This window comes from Paramisgurnus dabryanus, chromosome 18, assembly GCF_030506205.2.
Source record: "Paramisgurnus dabryanus chromosome 18, PD_genome_1.1, whole genome shotgun sequence".
NCBI classification, from domain to species: domain Eukaryota; kingdom Metazoa; phylum Chordata; class Actinopteri; order Cypriniformes; family Cobitidae; genus Paramisgurnus; species Paramisgurnus dabryanus.
In genome coordinates, this window is record NC_133354.1 from 791,477 (window position 1) to 814,808 (window position 23,332).

Genomic DNA, 23,332 nt, shown 5'->3' on the forward strand with positions numbered 1-23,332 from the left:
TCTTTTACGGAGGATAGTAATCTATTAAAGTAGTGAAATCAGGTGTCTTTTAGTTACCGTTAAAATTGATTCGGTTAATAGCAATGTCGACATGGTAAGGGTTAAAAATTGTACTTGTATTTGCTTTAACAAAGCTCCAGGGTTAATAGGTTGACAGGTCTTGCTGACAGAGAACTAGAGAGACTTTCCTCTTGATCTGGTGTGACCTCTGCACATGTTTGTATTTGTGCTTAATAGTGTGTAGCAGATGGTGTTTAAAGTGTGTTTAATACAGACCCCTGCAGCCAAAGGGCATTTCTTTCTTGTGCCTTTTGTCGCATGTTTGCATCCTATGTGCGCAGGGGAGTGCATGTGCCATCACATTTTAGTTTTGGCTTGGTTTGCTGTCATTTTACCCCCCGTTTATCTCCAGCCTCAGGCGGTGGTCTGGAGCTCAACATTCCTGCCTTTGTTTCCCACATTTCCATTTGTAAAACAGGTGTGGATACTAGCAAACACAAGCATGCTTCCAAGATGTAAATAGGGGTCTTTTTGCCACAGATGTTGGTGTTTTAGTAAATGAAAGATTACAGGTGATATGATACATACACAGTAGGGCTGTCACGGTTATGAAATTTGTCTGACGGTTAATTGACTAATAAATTGTGACTATTATGACCATTTATTGTCTGTTTTATTGCTTTGACATTTAATTCTCATATTTTTTTGTTTGTTTGTTTGTTTATGAAATAATTTTTACACATTGTTGTGATTGTTTAAATTAAATATTTTGCAAGGTTTACCTGGCAGTAAATAATTATACACAACACACATTTAAAAGATAACCTCTCATCAACATCTGCAGCTCCCCCTTGTGTGTTTTAAAGAGATGTGCAATCATTTCGGTGATCTGAAATCATCGCGATGAGACGATCATTGTGACAGCCCTATTATACAGTGGTACTAAATTTATTTGGATACTTAAAGCACAATGTTATTTTTGTCTTTGCATTTGTTTATTATGTAAAACAATAGATGGACACTTTATGGTTGTAAAATTGTATTATAATGTGGTGGACAGCACTAGTGGCAGTTTACGGTAACTGACTTTATATCTTGGAAACTTATGAATTTATAATCATGCTTGTAGTTTATGATAAATTACAAAGTTTACAATGAAATTTCTATATTTTACAAAAGCTTATTGAATTTTAAGGTTTGCACTTCATCTGTGTTGAGAACAAAATGCTAAAGTTGGAAAATTCATCCACGCCATTCTTAAATTTGACTTATTGGACTGTTTCCTCCAGCTGGTTGAATTTGCGAAAAAAAAATTTTGTAAACAATTTTCATTGATTTGTGTGATATGCAATCTTCTTATTTCTAGATACTTGAATGAATTTAGTCATGCATAAGCAATTTTTCTATTCGTCTGGACCTAGAAAGTTTCTTGCGCAAACCTCCGAGTCGTAATAATCTGGCCAACTCTTGTTTGTACATGCAAACTGTTAAGTGGATCTGTCAATCTGTAAAGTGTGAAGCCTTAGAGCGGTCAGTCTGCCATTGTTGCTCCTTCAATGATTTCCATCTGCTTCACTTCTCGACAGTCTATAAATACATTTTTAATGGCTGCTAGGTGATCTCATTGCAGACGAAATCAATGATCAAGACCGTGGTGAACCCCTGGCGAAATAGCAAGGCAGAAATGTACAAATGAAAGCAATGAATAATTTAATCTTTCAGACTTATCATATCTCCGTTAAAACTTCACCTCACTGTGGAAATGTCAGACTGAGCTTTTAAAAATTGGTAACCATCTCTCTTCATACGGTCAAGAGCAGAGGATGAGATGCATCCTGTATTGATCAGATCCCTTCTCCTGCTCCCAATATGTGTTTGTGTGTTTTATGAATGCTCTCAACAAATCTTTAAAAATAAAGGTTTTGGTTTAAATCAAATGTATGTTTTACAGCCTAATAACCATTTTAAGCATTAGAAATGTCTTTATATTCCCTTGGTGCTTAGAAAACCATTGACTCTTTATGTTTCAATTAAATTCCAATTGATTTCTTTATAGGTTTTCACAGTTGTGCAATGTTGCTGCTGTAATACAATAAAAGTGATTGTCTGTAAGATTGTAATTGGTTTATAAATAGAAATTTGACTGAACTGATGGCAAATGTTTCAAAACTATACAATTTAAAGTCCTGAATGTGTGTCAGAATTTACTCAAAGTCAGTCTATCTGAATGCTTGTACCTAAAAAAACGTCAAAAAATAATCCCAAGCTGTCACTTGGGCAGTACCCTTTAAAAAGGTCCTAATATGTAGAATTTATCTATACAATTGCTACCAATATGTACCTTTTGATATACTAATATGAACTTTTTGGGGCGGTTACCTGAACAGGGTGTAGATGAAAGGGGACATTTCACAAGACTTTAAGATGTAAAATAAAACGTTGGTGTTCCCAGAGTACGTATTTGAAGTTCTAGCTCAAAATACCATATAGATCATTTATTATTGCATGTTAAAATTGCCACTTTGTAGGTGTGAGCAAAATGTGCTGTCTTGTGTGTGTCCTTTAAAATGCAAATGAGTTAATCTCTGCAGTAAATGGCAGTGCCATGATGGATAGTGCAGATTAAGGGGCAGTCTTTTCCCCTTCTGACATCACAAGGGGAGCCAAATTTCAATTAACTATTTTTCACATGCCTGCAGAGAATGGTTTAACAAAAATAAGTTACTGTTTTTTTTTTTTCACATTTTCTAGGTTGATAGAAGCACTGGGGACCCAATTATAGCACTTAAACATGGAAAAAGTCTGATTTTTATGATATATCCCCTTTAAGCCAGGACTAGGCCTCAGTTATATTAGGATGATGAAGTAGTTTTTACAAACATACCTTACAAAAACATTACTGGTGTGAATCTTGAGACCAAACAATTGCACTGATATATTTTAAGATATGTTAGTGCAAGCTGTTTTAAGTTAAGACCTTTCAAAAAAGCATTTTAGTCTGGGGCTACCATAAGCTCTGTCTGGGAAACTGGCTCTTTATGTGCAAAGGTGTCCTTTTTTTTAAGAATACCGCCCCAATTTTCTGACAGGAACAGATATATAAAACAGGAACATTATGATATACTGTACATTAAAATTTTGCAATCATATCATAAAATGTAAAAAAAAAAAGTAAATTAGCATTACTCACTGAGAGAATAATAATGAAGTTAAGATCAGAGATAAGAGACTTCTGAAACTACAGGGTTTTTTCTGGGTCCTTGAAAGTTTTGTCGATTAATGATCATTTTTAACTCATTCCCGTCAGCCATTTTTTTGAAAAGTTGCCCGCCACCATTTGTTGTGATTTTCACAAAAGTTTCAAAAAATGCCTTCCAGCTAAATTTTCTTCTAAAAACATATAAACATACAAGTATATCAAATGAAAGAACAGATCCTCTGCTTTCAAACAAACAAAAAGGGAAAAAAATGTTTCATCCTATCTAGATTTTTTTCCTCTACTTATAAACTCTTAAAGTGACACCATGTAATTTTTCAACCTTCATAATAAATTTTCAAGACCCTTGTGATAGTACATCGACTTTAAATAGGTTGAATGACATGTCTACCATAGCCTGACGGGGTCTGTATCACTTTTACTCGTATTTTAAAACATAGGGTTTCTGGTAGTAACCAGAGCACAAAAAAAACTACAAAATTCGACTGCTTTACGGCATACGTCACTTCCTCCACACAATTTGTTTTTAACGTGAATTTTGCTGGAGGCTACTTAAGGAGTGTAGAGAGCAGTTTCTATTATGTGACTCTGTGGCACAGTCTTTAGTGTCACGGACCTATGACACGGGCGACCCGGGTTCGATTCCCCTTTAAGGCAATTTTTTATATAAACTGTTGATTCATACATAAATGCGATGTTCTTTATAAATTACAGCGATTATATTGCATATAGTTCCCTGTATTCAGATGCTGTGTTCACGTATTTACCTTTTTTTTACTGTGTCTATGGTATTTACATTACAATCCAAGATGCTACAGCAGTCAAACTTGCTCACAGTGTAAAACCAAACCCTACTCATTCACCAATCAGATCCGAGCGTTTCTCTCTTCTCTCTTCCTCATTTGCTGCGTTCCGCTGTCACTCGCGTGACGTATTACAAAGCGGCAGACCTAAACGCATGGGTTTACTTGGATTTGGAGCGATTTTCACACAAAAAAGAGGAATAACGAGCGCCATTGCGGAAAATCCTGGTGGCGAGGGAGAGAGAGAGGATGCAACAATATTTGTTTGGAAAAAGGCAAGGAAATACGTCTGGTCGTTTCTGAATTGGAAGGCTGCAGCCTCCGGAGGTCAAATATGCAGGCTGCACACGTCATCAAGCCTGGGTTATTAAGGTAAACTGAGCATTACATTCGCAAGTCATAAGCATACTGCAACAATTTACGATTAACTATGTATAATAGTCAACTTTGTAATTGTTAATATTGTGAAATAAGAGAGTCTTGATGACGTATGCAGCTTAGAAATACGACATCCGGAGGCTGCAACCTTCAGATTGAGAAATGGCTTCTGCCACGACGAGTTCCTCATCAGAAAGTTGTAACATGACTGCGTTTCTCCCTGTTGTCTCAAAATGTTGATCGTTTAGCATTTTAAATGTTTAGTTCCCTTTCAGTCGGTCACTACGACGTCACGTCGTGACCGACGAATTGGGAACCGCTCCGCGGGTGACCTATCTACTTCGAGAAACTATAAAAACGCCAATGAACTTGGCATGCAGGTATTTGCATAATGCCGGCGCCGCCCCGCCAGGTGCGTATATAAGCCGCAGGTGCACAATACCAAATTAGCTTTTATTGCTTCGAAGCCGGCAGACATCTGCTCTCGAGAAGCTTTCTATCTGATCTTCATAGATCCTGTTCTGGAAGGGAAGAAAATAAGATCTCAGCTTGCTGAAGTTGGTTGGGCAAAGACACCTCAGCGGAGGCTCGCAGTGTTTTTTCTCCACCCTTTCTCTCTCTCTCTCTGTCTCTTTAATTTAGGACTTGAGTTCGAGTGAGTGCGTTGCCTCTCCCTGTGTGTTTCACCAGCTCGCACAAAAGAGGATTTCCGTCCGTGTTCGGTTTCTGGATGCGGTGTGTTCATCGCCCCCCGGGATGGCCACCAGCGTTGTCTTTCGTGTCTGGGGCTCCAGCACGCAGAGGCAGCGTTGCGTGATAGTTCATGCTCCATCTGTGAGGGCATGACTATGGCGGATTTGCGGAGACGGGTGTCGTTTCTCCGGGAACGGCGCCCGCCTTCCAAGTCTGGTGCTGCTAAGAGCGCAGCTACCAGACTTGCGAAGGATGATCTCCGTATAACGGTGCTGGGTCGGTCTGCTGGTTCGTCCAGCAGCTCCCAGCGCCCTGATCCGTTGCCAGCGGAGGTCCCGATGGAGACGAGCGGCCCGTGTTCTACGGTGTCCTCGCGCTCTGTCGAGCCTCCACCCGACGCGATGTCCACCGTAACATCGGAAGGGGGGTTGTCAGCCTCGGACGTCGATCCGGATCCGCTCCCGCCTTCGGGCCAGGTTGCGGCTTCTGCGTTCGACCCCGAGATGGCAGCCATGCTCGCCCGGGCGGCGGAGGCGGTCGGCTTGGAGTGGACTAAACCTCCCCCACCTGAACCGTCCCGCCTCGATGATTGGTTCTTCGGGGGTGCCAGGGCTTCTCAGTCCTCGCCCCCGGTGCCTTTCTTCCCCGAGGTGCATGAAGAGCTGACGCGGTCGTGGAAAACCCCGTTTTCCGCCCGGAACCGACCGTTTCAGCCTTCACCCCTCACCTCTCTCGAGGGTGGAGATGCCAAGGGGTACACTGGTATCCCGTCAGTGGAGCGGCCGGTCGCGATGCAGTTGTGTCCGGCCGGTGTCGCTTCCTCCTGGCGGGACCAGCCTACTCTCCCCTCACGGGCCTGTAAGCAGTCTTCGGCGCTGTCCGGTGCTGCTTACAAGGCTTGTGGGGAGGCAGCCTCTGCCCTGCATGCCATGGCATTGCTGCAGGTCCACCAGGCTAAGGCTCTGAGGGACCTGCACGCGGGAGGTCACGACTCGGCGGAGTTCTCTGAACTGCGTGCGGCTACGGATCTGGCGCTCCGTGCGACCAAGGTCACCGCACGCGCCGTCGGGCGTGCGATGTCTACCCTGGTAGTCCAGGAACGCCATCTCTGGCTGTGTCTGGCGGACATGAAGGATGCTGATAAGACCCGGCTCCTGAATGCTCCGGTTTCCCAGACCGGCCTGTTCGGCGAGACGGTCGAGGAGTTTGCCCAGCAATTCTCCGCGGCCAAGAAGCAGACTGAGGCCATCGCTCAGATCATGCCACGTCGGAAGCGTCCTGCGCCTGCCCCGTCCACGTCGGCACCTCAGCCTGCTCCTTGCCGAGGGCGTCCTGCGGCGGCCGCCTCCGTTCCTCCCCGGGGCTCTTCTAAGAAGCGAGGAACCGGTCGTCAGCAGCCCGCCCCGCCCGCTCAGCCCGCTTCAAAGGGTGGAAAAAGAAAATCGAAGCGGCCCTGAGACGGGCGACCTAGAGATGGAGGGGATCGCTCTTCGGGAGATGGTGAAAGCACCACTCCCCCCACCGGAGGAGGGCCGGTTGGGGAATCCTTTGTTTCAATTTTCTGTTCCGCCGACTTTTCAGTCGGCACCCACAATTCCACAAAAAGAGCGAATTCCACTTCCATCTCTAGGTCTTCAGATGAGCGCCGGAGACACGAGCGGGCTCATAACCCCCCCTCGTTCTCCGACTCATCAGAGGAGTACGAGAGCAACGCACGGGCTCATAACCCCATCGCGCTCTCTGACTTCTCAGGGGAAAGAAGACAATCACGGGCTCATAACCCATCGTCTTCCTCCCCCTTCGCCAGAGGGTGCATCGAGTGGCGTGAGGTGTCTTCAGCAGAGCCTCCCTTACTCACCCACCCAGCAGCGGACTCAGGTGAGTGTTATCATGCACAACACTGCTGTCGGTGCGGCCAATACGCACACACCGGCGATCACCTCCGTTGCGCCCGCCGCGGGTACACCGATCGTGCCTTTAGTCCCTCTCGCACGGTGTCTGGGGGCGTGGGAACAGCTTCCCAGCCCGTCGCGTTGGCTTTTACGCACGATTCGTCTCGGCTACGCGATCCAATTTGCCCGGCGTCCCCCCAAATTCTCCGGCGTTCGTTTCACTGCGGTGAGAGCTGCCGATGCGCACGTCCTCCGTGCGGAGATCGCTGTCCTACTGGCGAAGGACGCGATCGAGCCGGTCCCTCCAGCCGAGATGAGGTCGGGGTTTTACAGCCCTTACTTTATTGTACCCAAGAAAAGCGGCGGCTTGCGACCGATCCTGGACCTGCGTTCGCTGAACCGTGCACTTCACAGAATGCCGTTCAAGATGCTGACGCCCAAGCGCATATTTCCATGCATTCGTCCAAACGATTGGTTCGCATCCATCGACCTGAAGGACGCGTACTTCCACGTATCGATTCTCCCCCGGCACAGGCCGTTTCTCCGCTTTGCGTTCGAGGGGCGAGCATACCAGTACAAAGTCCTCCCATTCGGGCTCTCTCTGTCTCCCCGTGTATTCACCAAAGTAGTGGAGGGGGCTTTAAAACCCCTGAGAGAGAAAGGTGTGCGCATTCTCGCGTATTTAGACGATTGGCTCATAATAGCTCAAACACGTCAGACGCTGTGCGATCACAGAGATTTAACTCTAAAACACCTCGCTCGTTTGGGTCTTCGGGTCAACTGGGAAAAGAGCAAGCTTTGCCCCGTGCAGAGAATCTCTTTTCTCGGGATGGAACTGGACTCGATCAATTTGACAGCTCGTCTAACAGAAGCGCGTGTACAGTCGATTCTGACTTGCCTGAATACATTCAAGAGCAAGAGCGCGGTCCCGCTGAAACAATTTCAGAAGCTCCTGGGGCATATGGCAGCAGCCGCAGCTGTAACTCCGCTCGGACTGCTTCATATGCGACCGCTTCAGCATTGGCTTCACGATCGAGTCCCGAGGAGAGCGTGGCTGCGCGGCATTCACCGTGTTATCATTACACCTGCGTGTCGTCGCACTTTCACTCCGTGGTCAGACCGTGCGTTTCTCCGAGCCGGTGTGCCTCTGAGACAGGTCTCCAGGCATGCAATAGTATGCACAGATGCTTCGGACACGGGGTGGGGGGCCACGTACGATGGGCTTGCGGCTTCGGGGGTCTGGACGGCACCCCAGCTGCATTGGCACATAAATTGCCGAGAAATGTGGGCTGTATATCTTGCGCTCGTCCGTTTCAGCAACGAGTTACAGGGCAAAGATGTATTAGTACGCACAGACAACACTGCGACCGTGGCGTACATCAATTGTCAAGGCGGTTTACGCTCGCGTCACCTGTCGCATCTCGCCCGTCATCTCCTCACTTGGAGTCAGAAGAATTTGAGGTCTCTTCGTGCCATTTACATCCCGGGCACGCTCAATGTAGAGGCGGATGCGCTCTCTCGGGCTGCGCGTCCCGGCGAATGGCGACTCCACCCCATTGCGGTTCAGCAGATTTGGAGACGTTTCGGCAAAGCGCAGATAGATCTGTTTGCTTCCCCAGAGACGACCCATTGTCGCCTGTTCTATTCACTAGCCGACGACTCGCTCGGCGTGGATGCATTGGCACACAGCTGGCCGCGAAACATGCGCAAATACGCGTTCCCTCCGGTGAGCCTCATTGCGCAAACCCTATGCAAAATCCGGGAGGACGAGGAGAGCGTGCTGTTGGTGGCACCGTATTGGACAACCAGGAGTTGGTTTCCAGAACTCTCTCTCCTCGCGACAGCCCCTCCTTGGAAGATTCCCCTGAGGAAGGACCTTCTTTCTCAACAAGAGGGCACATTATGGCACCCGCGCCCCGACCTGTGGAACCTCCATGTGTGGTCTCTGGACGGGGCACGGAGGATTTGAGTGATTTACCGCAAGAGGTATCTAACACTATTGCTGCAGCGCGAGCGCCGTCTACGAGACAGGCTTACGCGCTTAAATGGAACCTGTTTGTCGACTGGTGTTCTTCCCAAAGTGAAAACCCCCGAGAATGCCCGATTAGTGTTGTGCTTTTATATCTCCAGCGCCGTTTGGAGAATTGGCTGTCATCATCCACTATTAAGGTAGATATAGCTGCGATATCAGCTCACCATTCACCCGTAAACGGTAGGACAGTGGGTCAGCACGACCTGGTCATTAGATTTCTTAGAGGCGCTCGAAGACTGAATCCTTCGCGTCCTCCCTCTATTCCTCCATGGGACCTGTCCTTGGTGCTGAAATCACTCCAGGAAGCCCCATTTGAGCCTCTGCATAGTGTGAGTGTTAAATTTCTTACTATGAAAACATTAACTTTCCTTGCTTTGGCTTCTGTTAAGAGGATAGGGGATATTCATGCATTTTCGGTCGATGAATCGTGCCTTCAGTTCGGGCCGGCTGCATCCAGCGTAACACTGAGACCCCGGCCCGGCTTTGTGCCCAAAGTTCCCACCACTCCTTTCAGAGATCAAGTGGTGAACCTCCAAGCGCTGCCTTTGGAGGAGGCAGACCCAGCCACGGCTTTGTTATGCCCTGTTCGTGCACTACGTGTGTATATAGACAGGACACAAAGTTTTAGGACCTCAGATCAGCTCTTTGTTTGTTACGGTGGTCAGCAGAAAGGAAAAGCTGTCACCAAGCAGAGGATGTCCCATTGGATTGTGGATACTATAGCCCTTGCATATCAAAAGCAGAATGTGCCTTGTCCATTTAATTTACGTGCTCACTCTACACGCAGTGTGGCATCATCTTGGGCACTGGCTCGCGGTTCCTCGCTAACAGATATTTGTAGAGCTGCAGGCTGGGCGACACCTAATACGTTCACAAGATTCTATAGTGTTCGTGTCGAACCGGTTTCCACTCGGGTTCTTTCTACTAACTAGTTAAGAGTGCCGAGGGTCGGCTCGTGTGTCGGCTTGGAGCCTCTATTTTGGTGCTGCACATCTGCACCAATATGGAAGGCCATCGGGGCAAAAACGTCAAAAAAACTGTTTTTGCCTCTCCTCCACCGCCCTGATAGCTGGTGTTGCGGAGCATCCGCTGTCAACCTATCACTGATGTATTCTCTGTAAACCTGTGTAGGCTAGGCGTCCACATTTGTCCCCTACGTGGGGTTCATTTGTGTGTATACTCCGTGGGGTACTAATCCTCCACGTTTTCCTTAGCAGAGCCTGCTCTGCATCTCTCTGCATACTATGTTTTGTTCAGAGACTTTTTATGAGCAACCTATCGGTTGTTTCATTTTTTATGTCATCCATTCAACCTTCTTAGGGGATGGCTTCCGCAGTGTTCTAGCTCCGCTCAGTTTAGACGCTTCCCCAGTTCGCTGCTTCACTATCGTGGGTTAAGGAACAGGTAGTGACCGGCCTTCTGCATTTCGCCTTAGGTTCCGCCCCCTATGTGGAGGGCGGAGGGCTTTTACAGACACTGGAAGGGTTCAGCTGCAGTGGCGTTTTGGTAGGGATTCCCAATTCGTCGGTCACGACGTGACGTCGTAGTGACCGACTGAAAGGGAACGTCTCGGTTACGTATGTAACCCTCGTTCCCTGAAGGAAGGGAACGGAGACGTCACGTCCCGTCGCCACAGTTTGCTGTTCCATTGCTGTTTTTCAGGCCGGGCACTGTTGCTCGGCTTCTCAGCAATAATATAGCTAATTTGGTATTGTGCACCTGCGGCTTATATACGCACCTGGCGGGGCGGCGCCGGCATTATGCAAATACCTGCATGCCAAGTTCATTGGCGTTTTTATAGTTTCTCGAAGTAGATAGGTCACCCGCGGAGCGGTTCCCAATTCGTCGGTCACGACGTGACGTCTCCGTTCCCTTCCTTCAGGGAACGAGGGTTACATACGTAACCGAGACGTTTTTAGTTTAGTTTTAAGGTTGGCCAGTTCCTTTCCTTTGCGACAGTGCTGCGGTGCTTGTGGGCTCTAGGGGCGCTAGAAGTGAAAAATACGTGTCTAGCACCCCCTAGTGGCCAAAAAGTTTCATGGTGTCCCTTTAAATATGGGTATTTTTGAGCAAAAAGCTGAAATAATTGCATTTATGTGAAGGAATTTTATTAGAGATCAGATTCAGAACGATTTTCAAAACATACACAGAATTTAAAATGAGTAAATAACGTTTTGGTTTCGGTTTTTCATAAATTGGAACACATTTTTTATGCAAATATTTTTTCTTAATGGACATGATCATTTGTCAATGGCGGGGAACAAGTTAATGGTTGATATTACAATTACAGTTTTAAATGGACAGTATTTGAACTTCATTTGAATTAACTAATTATTCACTTTCTCTTTAGGGGGCGACAGGGAGCGAATGACATCCAATCATGAGACGTACCTTCTTATGGCCAGTACACAGAATGACATGGAGGATTGGGTGAAAAGCATTCGTAGGGTCATATGGGCTCCATTCGGAGGAGGTGAGTTTAATGTCACCTGCCGACCGCTGGCTGTCTGAACAAGTTAACTTTGGTTAATGGTTTGAAACACACCGGTCACTGTTTAACTTTGCTTGGGATTTATAATTGCTATAGGTTGCAGTGCTATAGGACCACACATAAAGGAATAGTTCACACCAAAATGAAAATTCTGTCATTATTTACTCACTCTCATGCTGTTACAACGTTCATGGGGCTTTTGATCGGTTTGGTTATAAACATTGCTCAAAATATATTACTTCGTTTTTATCAGAACAAAGAAATTTTTGAGTGTGAGAGTGAGTAAAGATGACAGATTTTTCATTTTTGGTTGAACTATCCCTTTTAAAGCAACACTATGTAGTTTTTTTACCTTTAAATAATGTCTCTAAAATTATTTCAGTGATAGATCAACTTTTAACTGGACAAATTGTACTGTTGCTGCAACCTGAGCAGCCTCCTAGCTGCTACAAGCACACTCTGAAAGTGGCGGTGGAGGGTAGGAAACACAGCCCCGCCCCTCCCCCTGCCTGCAGAAGAGTGTCTGATACCAGGCACTGTTGTGCTTTTCAACCACATGGGGGAGCTGTAAGTCATTTTTACATGGAAACTACATAGTGTTGCTTTAAGTGTTTACACAAGTTGAGTTATATACTGTACAAATTATGCATTGCAATCTTAGACATGACCTTACTTAGTCAATATCAAATATATCAAGGTTGTATTTACACAGAATGTTCTTTACATCATGTAATTATATATAGAAAACAAACTGGGTCACATATTTGAACCTCTTCCAATGTTAGTGGCGCTAAACAATAAATCCCAAATGAACCACAGTACATGACTAAGGCTAGAGAAGACTGTGCTGTTATTACTTTGTGTATTTTTAAAGGGTTTAACTATAAAATCTGTCTTATAGATAGATGTTACTTTTCAGAGCAGAACTTTGACATTTCTGGATAAAATGTTGTCTGCAGTTTCATGTTGAATTGTGCAAATACTGTTATCTGTATTAGCGAGTGATCTTGTCTCGTTCATTGCTGTGCATGTTTGTTTTAAATGCATGCGCACGCTAACCTCATTAGATTGATCACATATTGAATCGTGATTTAGGATCCTGTGTTTTAGCTTAAAAGCTTTTTCTCTGGTGTGTCAGTATGGCTCATCCTCTCATGGCCATCTGAATCATTCACTTTGTGTGGGCAGTGAGGTCCAAGATCCATTCATCCGCAGTAATGAGGTGGATGTGTAACCGTACGTCAGTATGGAAGGCGCACAGCATCTTTATAGAGACAGGCATCCATTCTTTGCCAATTCTACAATTTTCCTGAGTAAAGTCGCATCAGCTTGGCCTTTGTGCTTAAGAAATTGCTTTTTGGTTATAAATACACAATATTGGTTTTAATGTGTAGCGGAATTGAAATCTAAATAATAAATAAGAAAATCATTTTTTATTACAAATACGTATATATTTAAATAATAACTAAATGTTTCTGTCGTGTACATGATGGTTTTTTGCACATGAGAATCAGACTGACTCATATTAGTGCTGGTCTAGATGGTGGAGCATTAATACTGGCACATAATGTTTTTTTTTTGTGTCTTTAAATCATGGTTTTAACCCTTTAATATTGTGGGAACTCAACGGATTCACTGGATTTTGACAAAGTTTTTGTTATGGTTTTGTGTGGCCACACTGGACCACCATACACTTATACAGAGACAAAACCAATGTATTCCTTAATGTGTGAAGTGTAGGATTGAGATTCCTCAGGAATCTCAGGAAAATCTTTTCTTCGTTTTCTCACAAATGCATGGTTTATAGTTGCAGAATTGGAATTTCCTCCCACAGTCACCTGATTTATCCTATAGGTGAAAGGTCACTGAGGTCAGACAGTGTACAATATCCAAAGTCATGTAGGGATTCTGTGTCATGGCCACCCAGTTGCAGCACACAGAGGTTTACTTTTACTCTTTGTTTTTTCTTGTTGGCCATTAAGCTCTCAGTATTCGATGTGCATGTGTGTGTTCTGATGCAAGCGGATCTTATTTGTGTTTCAGGTGAAATCAGATTTTGTATCGCTTTGCATTGTGCAATGAGCTCTTTTGGCTTTTAAACTGTGACATTTAGGTGACTGCTTTGTAGTTAATGCAGTATTGAATGTGCCTTTGTTTCAGGGCCAAGAACAGAACGACGATATATCCAAGACTACATAACAGTTTAAAAGTTCACATTCCATTAACTTTATTGTGACCTGTGGGTCCCGAATCTGTTGCAAGCTGTATGCAGCACAAAAAGGCACAATATACAATTTTAAAGACAGGGCTCTACTTGTCAACTATTTTTACAAGGTGGCTAATTCATTTAAATCCATGCCTTGAGCAAACATTGGATGTTTGGATATATACATCATATCCAGTTAAACCTTTTTTAGGGGCTACTGTCTCAGTGACGGCTACGGACCATTTTTTCTGACTGTGTACGTTGTGTCATAATATATGAAAAGTTCAGATGCAAAAGCCACTAAACGTCACCTCTAACAAAAATTTTGATAATAACAATAATGATAGTAACCGAATGTTCTCGACACATACTATACGTTCATCAGATACTTAGCAACTAATTCGCTTAGTCCCGCCCTCAGACCATTCAGAAATATCGTTTTTTAGGCAAAATACATGATAAAAATTTTGATTAACAAAAAAATCATGCCAGACACACTTAGTGGGGTTTTGCATCTGAGCTCTTCATACAAGACTTTAAAATGAAATTTTTTGTAGTGGAGAGTATTTGACTGGCATAACTCTAAGAAAAATCTGTACACTTAAGATCCAATCAGATTAGAGCTTGCTGGATTGAAATGGTTAAAACGCTCAACGGTATAGCGTGCAAAATGCTTTAGAGAGTTTGTAAAGGAACTCTGGGCATTCTGAGTGAGTGAAACTGAGATTTTCCTGACACGAATGAGTAAACCAGTGCCTGAAGTTGTGGCCCCTAAAGGGGTCTTGACTGTGCTGAACTTTAATGAAGTCACATATTTGCAGCTGTTGACATGTCTAATCTCCCCTCTGTCTTGAGGCGAAGGCTAACTCTGTCATGTTTAAGGAGTATTTTCTTCTAAATTAGAAACTCCTAGAGTTCATAAAATACCAAGCTTACTGTTCCGGTGTAAATTTTAAAGGATCTGTTTCACTTGTTAATCCTTGCCTACAGGCTTAATCATGCAAGGAATAATCATTCAATATTTAAAAGGGCTTTTATGTTTCATTCAGGAAGATTTAAACAATTTGCCTTTAATCTTTTATTTGGCATTGAATTGGATGAACTCTGAGAGGGAGAGTCACTAGCCTGGAGCTATTGTGGAGTTGTGTGTGAACTGTTGTTGATGTTTCCGCACAACACACTGGTGTGGAGTGCAAGAATGAGGGCAGAGGGCTGGGAACCGACACAACAGACGATTACACAGCTAAGAGCTTAGCAGTTTTTTTTAAGCTAACCTTGGGGAATTGTTTTGGCCCTGTCATACTTTCTGCTGGAGCACAGGTCAAGTCTGCGCTATAGATGGATGGAGCCGTGTTTCTCCTCCCCCTGGAAACAAACCTCCTGCTTTATAAAGAAGAGACAGGACTATGACTCCAGACTACAGACTGGAGTGTTTACTTGAAGACTTAGATGAGTGGAGTACGCTTCATTACATATGAGAGTGTGTTGACAGAAAGTACTTTTATTAATGTAAGTGATTAGAGAGATGCAGAAGCAAAGGTATGAGAGCCAAATAGAGCTTGAAGGTGTAAAAGACAGCGAGAAGAAGCAAGAAAAGACAAGACCAAATAAGAAGAGCTCCGAGCTATAAAATAAAACGAGAGGAAAAATAGATCTTGGTGGTACAAAAGTGGTGAGAAAGACTGGAGGAAAGGAGAAGAGAGGAGGCAAGGACAAAGGAGAGAAGGCAAGAGGAGGGGAGGAGAGACAAGAGGAGGCAAGATGAGAACAGGCTAGAAGAGAGGAGATGAGAAGAGAGGATCGAGAAGAGAGGAGGCAAGACTAAAGGAGAGGGGGCAAGACGAGGGAAGGGGAGACAAAAAGAAGAGGCTAGCAAAGAGGGCACAAGACGAGGGGAGGAGGCGAGAAAAGAGGAGGCCAGAGGAGAGGAAGCGGGACAAGAGGAGAGGAGGCGCTACAAGAGGAGAGAAGGGGAGACAAGAGAAGAGGCTAGAAAAGAGGAGGCAAGACTAGAGGAGAGGAGGCAAGACGAGGGAAGGGGAGACAAAAAGAAGAGGCTAGCAAAGAGGGCGCAAGACGAGGGGAGGAGGCGAGAGGAGAGGAAGCAAGACAAGAGGAGAGCAGGCGCTACAAGAGGAGAGGAGGGGAGACAAGAGAAGAGGTTTGAAGAGAGGAGGCGAGATGAGGAGAGGAGGCAAGAGGAGAGGAGCCGAGAAGTGAGGAGGAGAAACGAGAGGAGGCAAGACGAGAGGAGGCGAGACAAGAGGAGAGGAGGCAAGTGTAGAGTAGCCGAGAAGAGAGTAGGAGAGACGAGAGGAGGCGAGACAAGAGGAGACAAGAGGAGAGGATGTGAGACAAGAGGAGAGGAGGCGAGACAAGAGAAGACAAGAGTAGAGGCTAGAAAAGAGGAGAGGAGGCTAGAAGAGAGGAGGCGGGACGAGAATAGAGAAGGAGAGACGACAGGAGGGAAGAAGAGACGAGAGGAGACAAGAGGAGAGGTGGCAAGACAAGAGGAGACAAGAGTAGAGGCTAGAAAAGAGGAGAGGAGGCAAGATAAGAGGAGAGGAGGTGAGAGGAGCGGAGGCGAGAAGAGAGGAGGCGAGACAAGAGGAGAGGAGGGGAGGCGGGACAAGAGGAGAGAAGACGAGAGAAGAGGCTAGAAGAGAGGAGGGGAGGGTAGACAAGAGGACGGGAAACAAGAGAAGAGACTAGAAGAGAGGAGGCTACACAAGAGGAGAGGAGACGAGAAGAGATTTGACGAAACAAGAAGATAAAAACAAAACTAGAAGGGAATAACCCACAACTATTAAGATGAAGAAAAGAGCTGTATAGACTATAAATGTTCCAGACAATAAGAAAAGAAGACACAACAAGCCATGAGAAGAGACAATATGAGAAGAACAAAAGGATAAAACCAGACAGAGGAAAATGGAAACAAAACTAGAAGAGAGTAGTGCTGAGCTATGAGATGAGACAACAGTGAAAAGAGGAGAGACGAGACAAGAAGAAATGAGAAACAAAACCAAACGAGAATAGCTCCAAGGTATATGTACGATGGAGAAAAGTGTGAAATAGACCTAAGGGGTGCAAGACAATGAAAAGAGATGAGAAGACAAGAGAGACAAAACTAAAAGAAATGAGTTTGAAGGTATGAGAAGAAGAAAAGAGCCAAATAGACCTCTGAGGAAGAGCAGAGAATTGTTTGTTGAGCTGGTTGACAGAAAAGCCTTGGACAGGTTGGACAGCACCTGCATAACTGTGTGGAGTATAGTGAGTCTCTGTGTGATGCTGTTCATTCTGTAGTCAACCCAGAGGACCTGATGATGTTAAAGCCCTGAGGATTATTTCACAATAATTCACACTAAATACTTACAAGAACTCAAGGTTCAGAAGGTTCACACCAGAGCAACTCGCTGTAAGAAGAGGACATCCATCAGGAGATTATGTTTGGCTAGAAAAACAAGACTGTCTCTTTGTATGTTTCTCTGAATATCTTTTTTTCCCATGGAATAAGAAACCAAAAAACTAATGTAAGCTGCTACATAAATCATCATCTGAGCAACATCTCTATTTAATGCTTTCTGGTCATGTTTCAATGTTTTAGCCAAAACACAGACAAGTCTTTTACCTGTGTGGTCACCATTCATAACAGACATCGCCTGTCCAGATGTATTATGGGATTAATGTGTTTATGCACACACACAGGACCACTCAACATTCCTATTCTGGAAATGAGACGCCAAAAGTAGCTGCTGGGAAACATGTAAACCACTTCATATGGGAATTTTCTGGAAAGTGACTCCCGTAACTACCCATTATTTAATATAAAAACAAGGTTTCCGTGAGAAGATTCAATCATTTTCAGATATTCTCAAAACTTTCCCCAACTTAAAACTCTAACTGTCTAGCACATTAGTAGGTTTTGGATGTGTTTCTTTTGGTTGTGACTGGTTTCTCATAAACTCTGTTTAAGATGCTGAAAGGCAGATGTACCATCTTGCATCCATTTTGTTACAGTGCCATGCACAGAAGCATCTTCAGTAAAATTAAAAGTTGCATTGACTCCAAACGTGGTGAGTGACACCTTCTAGAGATCAATGTCGTCTTTGTCTGTTACCAAAAGAAATCTGACCTATTTTCATCAGTTCAGACAGGAAAGGGCGTTTAAGCCCTTGCTGTCCTATAGATTTAGATGAATTTGTACCATGGCGTCTGTGTCCGGAGACCCGGAAAGCTCAGCTGATCCAAAGCTTCCAGGAAGACCTAATCCTCTCATACGCATGCCACATGTGAATCACGTTTGTTTTCAACCTGAATACTGCAGACAAAAGTACAGGGGAAGGAAAGGAAGCATGCGATTTTCTGCTTTAAGTGTGTGAAATGTTAAGGAAAAGTGTTTAGTTTGCTGGATTAGATTGGAAATCAAACTTCTCTTCCACTTTGGTTGGAGATTTTGTTGTTGATAAATTATGAGTGAGAGGTGTGTTTTCATTTCGGCTTTTTTGCTGAATATAAACTAAATTTCATAACTTTTTACATTTAAATTAAAGGGATAGTTCGGCCAAAAATGATATTAAACCCATGATTTACTCACCCCCAAGCTGTCCGAGTTGCATATGTCCATCGTTTTTCAGACAAACATATTTTCGGATATTTTATAAAATGTTTTAGATCTTTCAGTTGATTAAATGTAATGTTACGGGGTCCACCCATAGTCCACGACCTTCAAGTCCAAAAAAAGTGCGTCCATCCTTCACAAAATAAATCCAGACGGCTCCAGGATGATAAACAAAGGACTTCTGAGGGTAATCCGCGCGGTGTTGTTGTAGAAATATCCATATTTAAAACTTTATTAACGAAAATAACTACCTTCCGGTAGCGCCGCCATCTTAGTCGTGTCCGCATTCAGGATGAGAGCTTACGCAGCCTATGGAGGCTACTCTGCTGCTGCTCTGTGCCCCCGCCCTCCGAATTTGTCATACGTCACTAAGAAAAGTGCGTACACTACGCTAATACTCTCTCCTGAATGCGGACGCAACTAAGATGGCGGCGCTACCGGAAGGTATTTGTTTTCGTTAATAACGTTTTAAATATGGATATTTCTACAACAACACCGCGCGGATTACCCTCAGAAGACCTTTGTTTATCATCCTGGAGCCGTTTGGATTTAATTTGTGAAGGATGGACGCACTTTTTTTGGACTTGAAGGTCGTGGACTATGGGTGGACCCCGTAACATTACATTTAATCAACTGAAAGATCTAAAACATTTGATAAAATATCCGAAAATGTGTTTGTCTGAAAAACGATGGACATATGCAACTCGGACAGCTTGGGGGTGAGTAAATTATGGGTTTAATATCATTTTTGGCCGAACTATCCCTTTAATGCGGCAGACACATTTTATCAGTATGTGTATTGTTTGAACCCATGACCTTTGTGTTGCTAACGCAATGCTCAATTACCTTAATTTTGTTTCACTTTTAGATGAGCTGTGATTACGGCAAAAATCTTCAGAATGCTCCTAAATACATTAGCTCATCCTAAAAGACAACTTTCTCGTTTTAGGAATCTTCGGTCAGAAATTAGAAGAGACCGTTCGATACGAGCGTCGTTATGGCAACAAAATGGCACCCATGCTGGTGGAGCAGTGTGCAGACTTCATCCGGCGTTGGGGACTGCGTGAGGAAGGACTCTTCCGACTACCCGGACAAGCCAACCTGGTCAAAGAGCTTCAGGATGCTTTCGATTGTGGGGAGAAGCCATCTTTTGACTGGTACTTTCTCAAAATTATTGCATGCACAAGTAACCTGTATGTATTGCTCAAAAAGTTACCAACTTAACCAAAGATGATTGTTTTGTGATACAAATAGCCCATTTACACTTTACTTACTCATTTAGCTTCACTTTAAAAGTAAAGTGCAGTCTTAAACAACCCCTTCCACATTGTTTTAAAATTTGTGAATGGTTGTCCAAGCGTTTTATTCAATGTCACAAAGCACTGCAGATACCACCAACAGCTGTCTCCAAATTTATTTTCAGTCTGTAGTTTTAGCGAGAGCTGTCAAAGCCATACCATCACATTGCTATGAAGATACAGCAGGGATGGCACGCTGCTTATTTAACACCGTTCATATTTAGAACATTATGGTGTCTGACGCAAAGGTGATAATTATAAAGTACAGATTGTGGGTACAGATGCTTGTCTGCAGTACTAATGTTTAGTGTGTATGACCCTGAGTCTATAAATTCAGCTTGTCATGGTGTTTTCATGACCCCAGGTCTTTTTCCACATGGTTGCGCAGTGCCACCCTTCTACTTGCTCTGATTTAATACCGCATTTCTGTTTTGATTACTTGATCTTTAAGGATATTGCAAAGGGACATCTACTGTACATCCCATTAAAGGATTAGTCCATTTTTAAAAAAAAATCCAGTTAATTTACTCACCACCATGTACTCCAAAATGTTGATGTCTTTCTTTGTTCAGTTGAGAAGAAAATATGTTTTTTGAGGAAAACATTCCAGGATTTTTCTCATTTTAATGGACTTTAATGGACCCCAACACTTAACAGTTTTAATGCAGTTTAAATGGACTCTTAACGATCTCAAACAAGGCATAAGGGTCTTATCTAGCGAAACGATTGTCATTTTTGGCAAGAAAAAAAGCACTTTTAAACCTTCTCGTCTTCCTCCGTCTGTGTGATGCGCCGGCGCGACCTCACGTCATACGTCGTCACGTCAAGAGGTCACGGATGACGTATGTGAAACTACGCCCCAGTGTTTACAGGTGTGGAGAAAGAGGACCGTTACGACATTGTTGTATTTGGAATGATACTAATTAATGTCTTTGTGTCAGTTTATTGTTTAAAGTGGTCCGCAAATGTGCGTTTCATATATGCAATGTGACCTTTCCAAGGCATTACGCAGTTACGTGAGGTTGCACTGGCTCGTAACATAGCCGGAGGAAGACGAAAAGTTGTGGTTTAAAAGTGCATTTTTTATTTTTCTTACCAAACATGACAATGGTTTCACTAGATAAGACCCTTATGTCTCGTTTGGGATTGTTTAGAGTCCTTTGAAACTGCAATTTTAAACTGCATTAAAACTGTTAAGTGTTGGGGTCCATTAAAGTCCATTAAAATGAGAAAAATCCTGGAATGTTTTCCTTAAAAAAACATAATTTTTTCTCGACTGAACAAAGAAAAGACATAAAAATTTTGGATGACATGGTAGTGAGTAAATTATCTTGATTTATTTTTAAGAAAATTGACTAATCCTTTAACTACCTTGATTCCCCACTCGCTAGATTGCATTGTGGTCCTCCTTTGTTAAAGTCTTACCTTTTACCTCCTGTTTCTGTTTCTTATTGTTCATCTGTTCTCTTTTGACATATTTTTAGGCTGTTATATTAATATGACTCCTCCATCTCTCTATGCAGTAACACAGATGTACACACCGTGGCGTCCCTGCTGAAGCTGTATTTAAGGGAGCTACCCGAGCCCGTCATCCCTTTCTGTAAATACGACGAGTTTCTGGCCTGCACCAAATTATTCAGCAAAGACCAGGAGGCTGTGAGTCCTTTTATAAGATGTCTGGCCGATAAAGTATTGTATGCATGTGGTCCTGTTGTGCAACCTCAGTACTCTAGGGGGCGATGGAGAGTTGCCTTCAAATATCCACATTTTTACTTTTATCCAAAGTGACTTACAGTGCATACATTTTATTACTACAAGTGTTCCCTGGGAATCAAACCTATGACATTTGGGCTGCTAATGCAATGCAACTGTGCTACAGGAACTCTGCAACATAGCTTAGTGCTTTATTATTAAGATTGCTTTATTTAGCTTTTGAACTGACTGTAAGTAGAGGTTTAAACTTACAACCTATGGATTAGCAAATGTGTAACCACTAACCTTCACCTCTACTACACAGGCCTTTTAGTTAACAGAATAAATCAAGTTTACAGTACTTTTAACTTTTTTAAACTTTGCCTCTAACTATTCTTGTTTTATTCAAATTGAATTTCATTTCCACTATAGGCAGAAAGAAAGCGTTATAAGTCAGCACATCATCATAGTCGTCTTTTCTTTCATCCATTAAGTTTCGCTTGACCCTTAGGAATTAAAACACGTTCAAAGTTTAACTTTGCACTGAATTTAAATTATTGCCCAAATGGTTTTAAACAAGGTTCATATCTATGAGAGTCACTAAAGCGCCAAGCAAAATGTATTTCACTTGCAAATGAAGGCTTGTATTGTGAATAACAGACTTCTTGTGTAGGCGAGACATATCGACCATCATACGCTCCAAAAACCGTTCTAGGTTAAAGAGCATCATTAAATCCAGATCATCATCAATTGTTAAACCCACTGACCCTAGACGAATCCCATACTTTAATTAAATAAACTGCAAAATGGATATTTAAAATCAATTAGGAATATTTTAAATTGACTAAATGGGGGGAGGATAAATTGTCTTTCGATTTATGCGCTCTATGATCATGTTCTGTTTAATATTACAGAGTTTAAAATTGGATTATGGTAATCAGCTGAAATAAATGCATGAATGTGTTTTTTATTCAGGCCATGCATTTACTTTATTGATTTTTCTGTCTTTTTAAAAGGGAATGAAGGAATTACGAGGACAAGTGGACGGTCTGCCTCTAGTGAACTACAATCTGTTAAAATACATTTGCAAGTAAGTGCATTCGGTGTTATTGAATTTAAAATACTTTGCCATGTTTTTTCATGTTTTCACTGGCATGCAATAAACCATCTTTGTGTAATCATGATTAACTCATTCCCAGCCAGCCTTTTTTTGAAAAGTTGCCTGACAGCATTTTTTTGTGATTTTCACAAAAGTTTCACAAATTGCCTTCCAGGAAAATTTTCTGCTAAAAATATATAAACATACAAATATATTAAATGAAAGAACAGACCTTCTGCTTTCAAATAAACAAACAAACAAAACGGGAAATAAACTTTCATGCTATCTATATTTTTTCTCTGCTTATAAACTCTATTATGGGTATTTTTCTTAAAAAAAATAAAAAAAAATTAGCAAAAAGCTGAAATAATTGCATTTTTGTGAAGGAATTTTTTTTAGAGATTCAGAACGAGTAAAATTAATAATAATAAAAAAAAATGTTATAAATTGGGTAAGTGCGTCTTTTAGTGTATGATCAAGGTATTACAGATAACCATAAAAACTCATCAGAAACACGTTTTTTCATGCAAATATTTTCTCGTAATTGATGAGATAACTCGTCAATGGCGGGGAAAGAGTTAATTTGCTGTTTAGACTTAAAAATATATATAACTGTGCAGTGAAGAAAAGTCTTCGTAATGGAAATTTCAAAAGTTATATAAATGTTAGTATTTCACTGTAAAAAACTATAATTATAAACTACAGTTATTTCGACGACTTATATATATTTTTTTACCATGGCTAGTGATGACTTGCTGTTACTTATGAAATAAAGCTGAAGTTATGTTCATTAATTTAACATATTATTTAAGTTACAGCAACTCAAGATAAAAATAGTAAGTTGAAATGACTTGTAAATCCAAATAGATTACACTGTAAATTTATTTTACAATAGTTTAAATCCTAAGATCAC

At 42.8% G+C, this 23,332-nt stretch overlaps 1 protein-coding gene across 2 annotated transcripts in view; it reads left to right on the plus strand.

Annotated features, from left to right (window-relative positions):
• The window catches only part of arhgap24 (Rho GTPase activating protein 24), a 128,716-nt gene that overhangs the window by 99,384 nt on the left and 6,000 nt on the right, over positions 1-23,332 (plus strand). For both annotated transcript variants that reach the window (XM_065243963.2, XM_065243964.1), the window contains 4 exons: positions 11,366-11,488; positions 19,280-19,487; positions 21,152-21,284; positions 22,337-22,410. In XM_065243963.2, the coding sequence (XP_065100035.1) occupies positions 11,366-11,488; positions 19,280-19,487; positions 21,152-21,284; positions 22,337-22,410 (538 nt within the window). The remainder of the gene's footprint in view (positions 1-11,365; positions 11,489-19,279; positions 19,488-21,151; positions 21,285-22,336; positions 22,411-23,332) is intronic.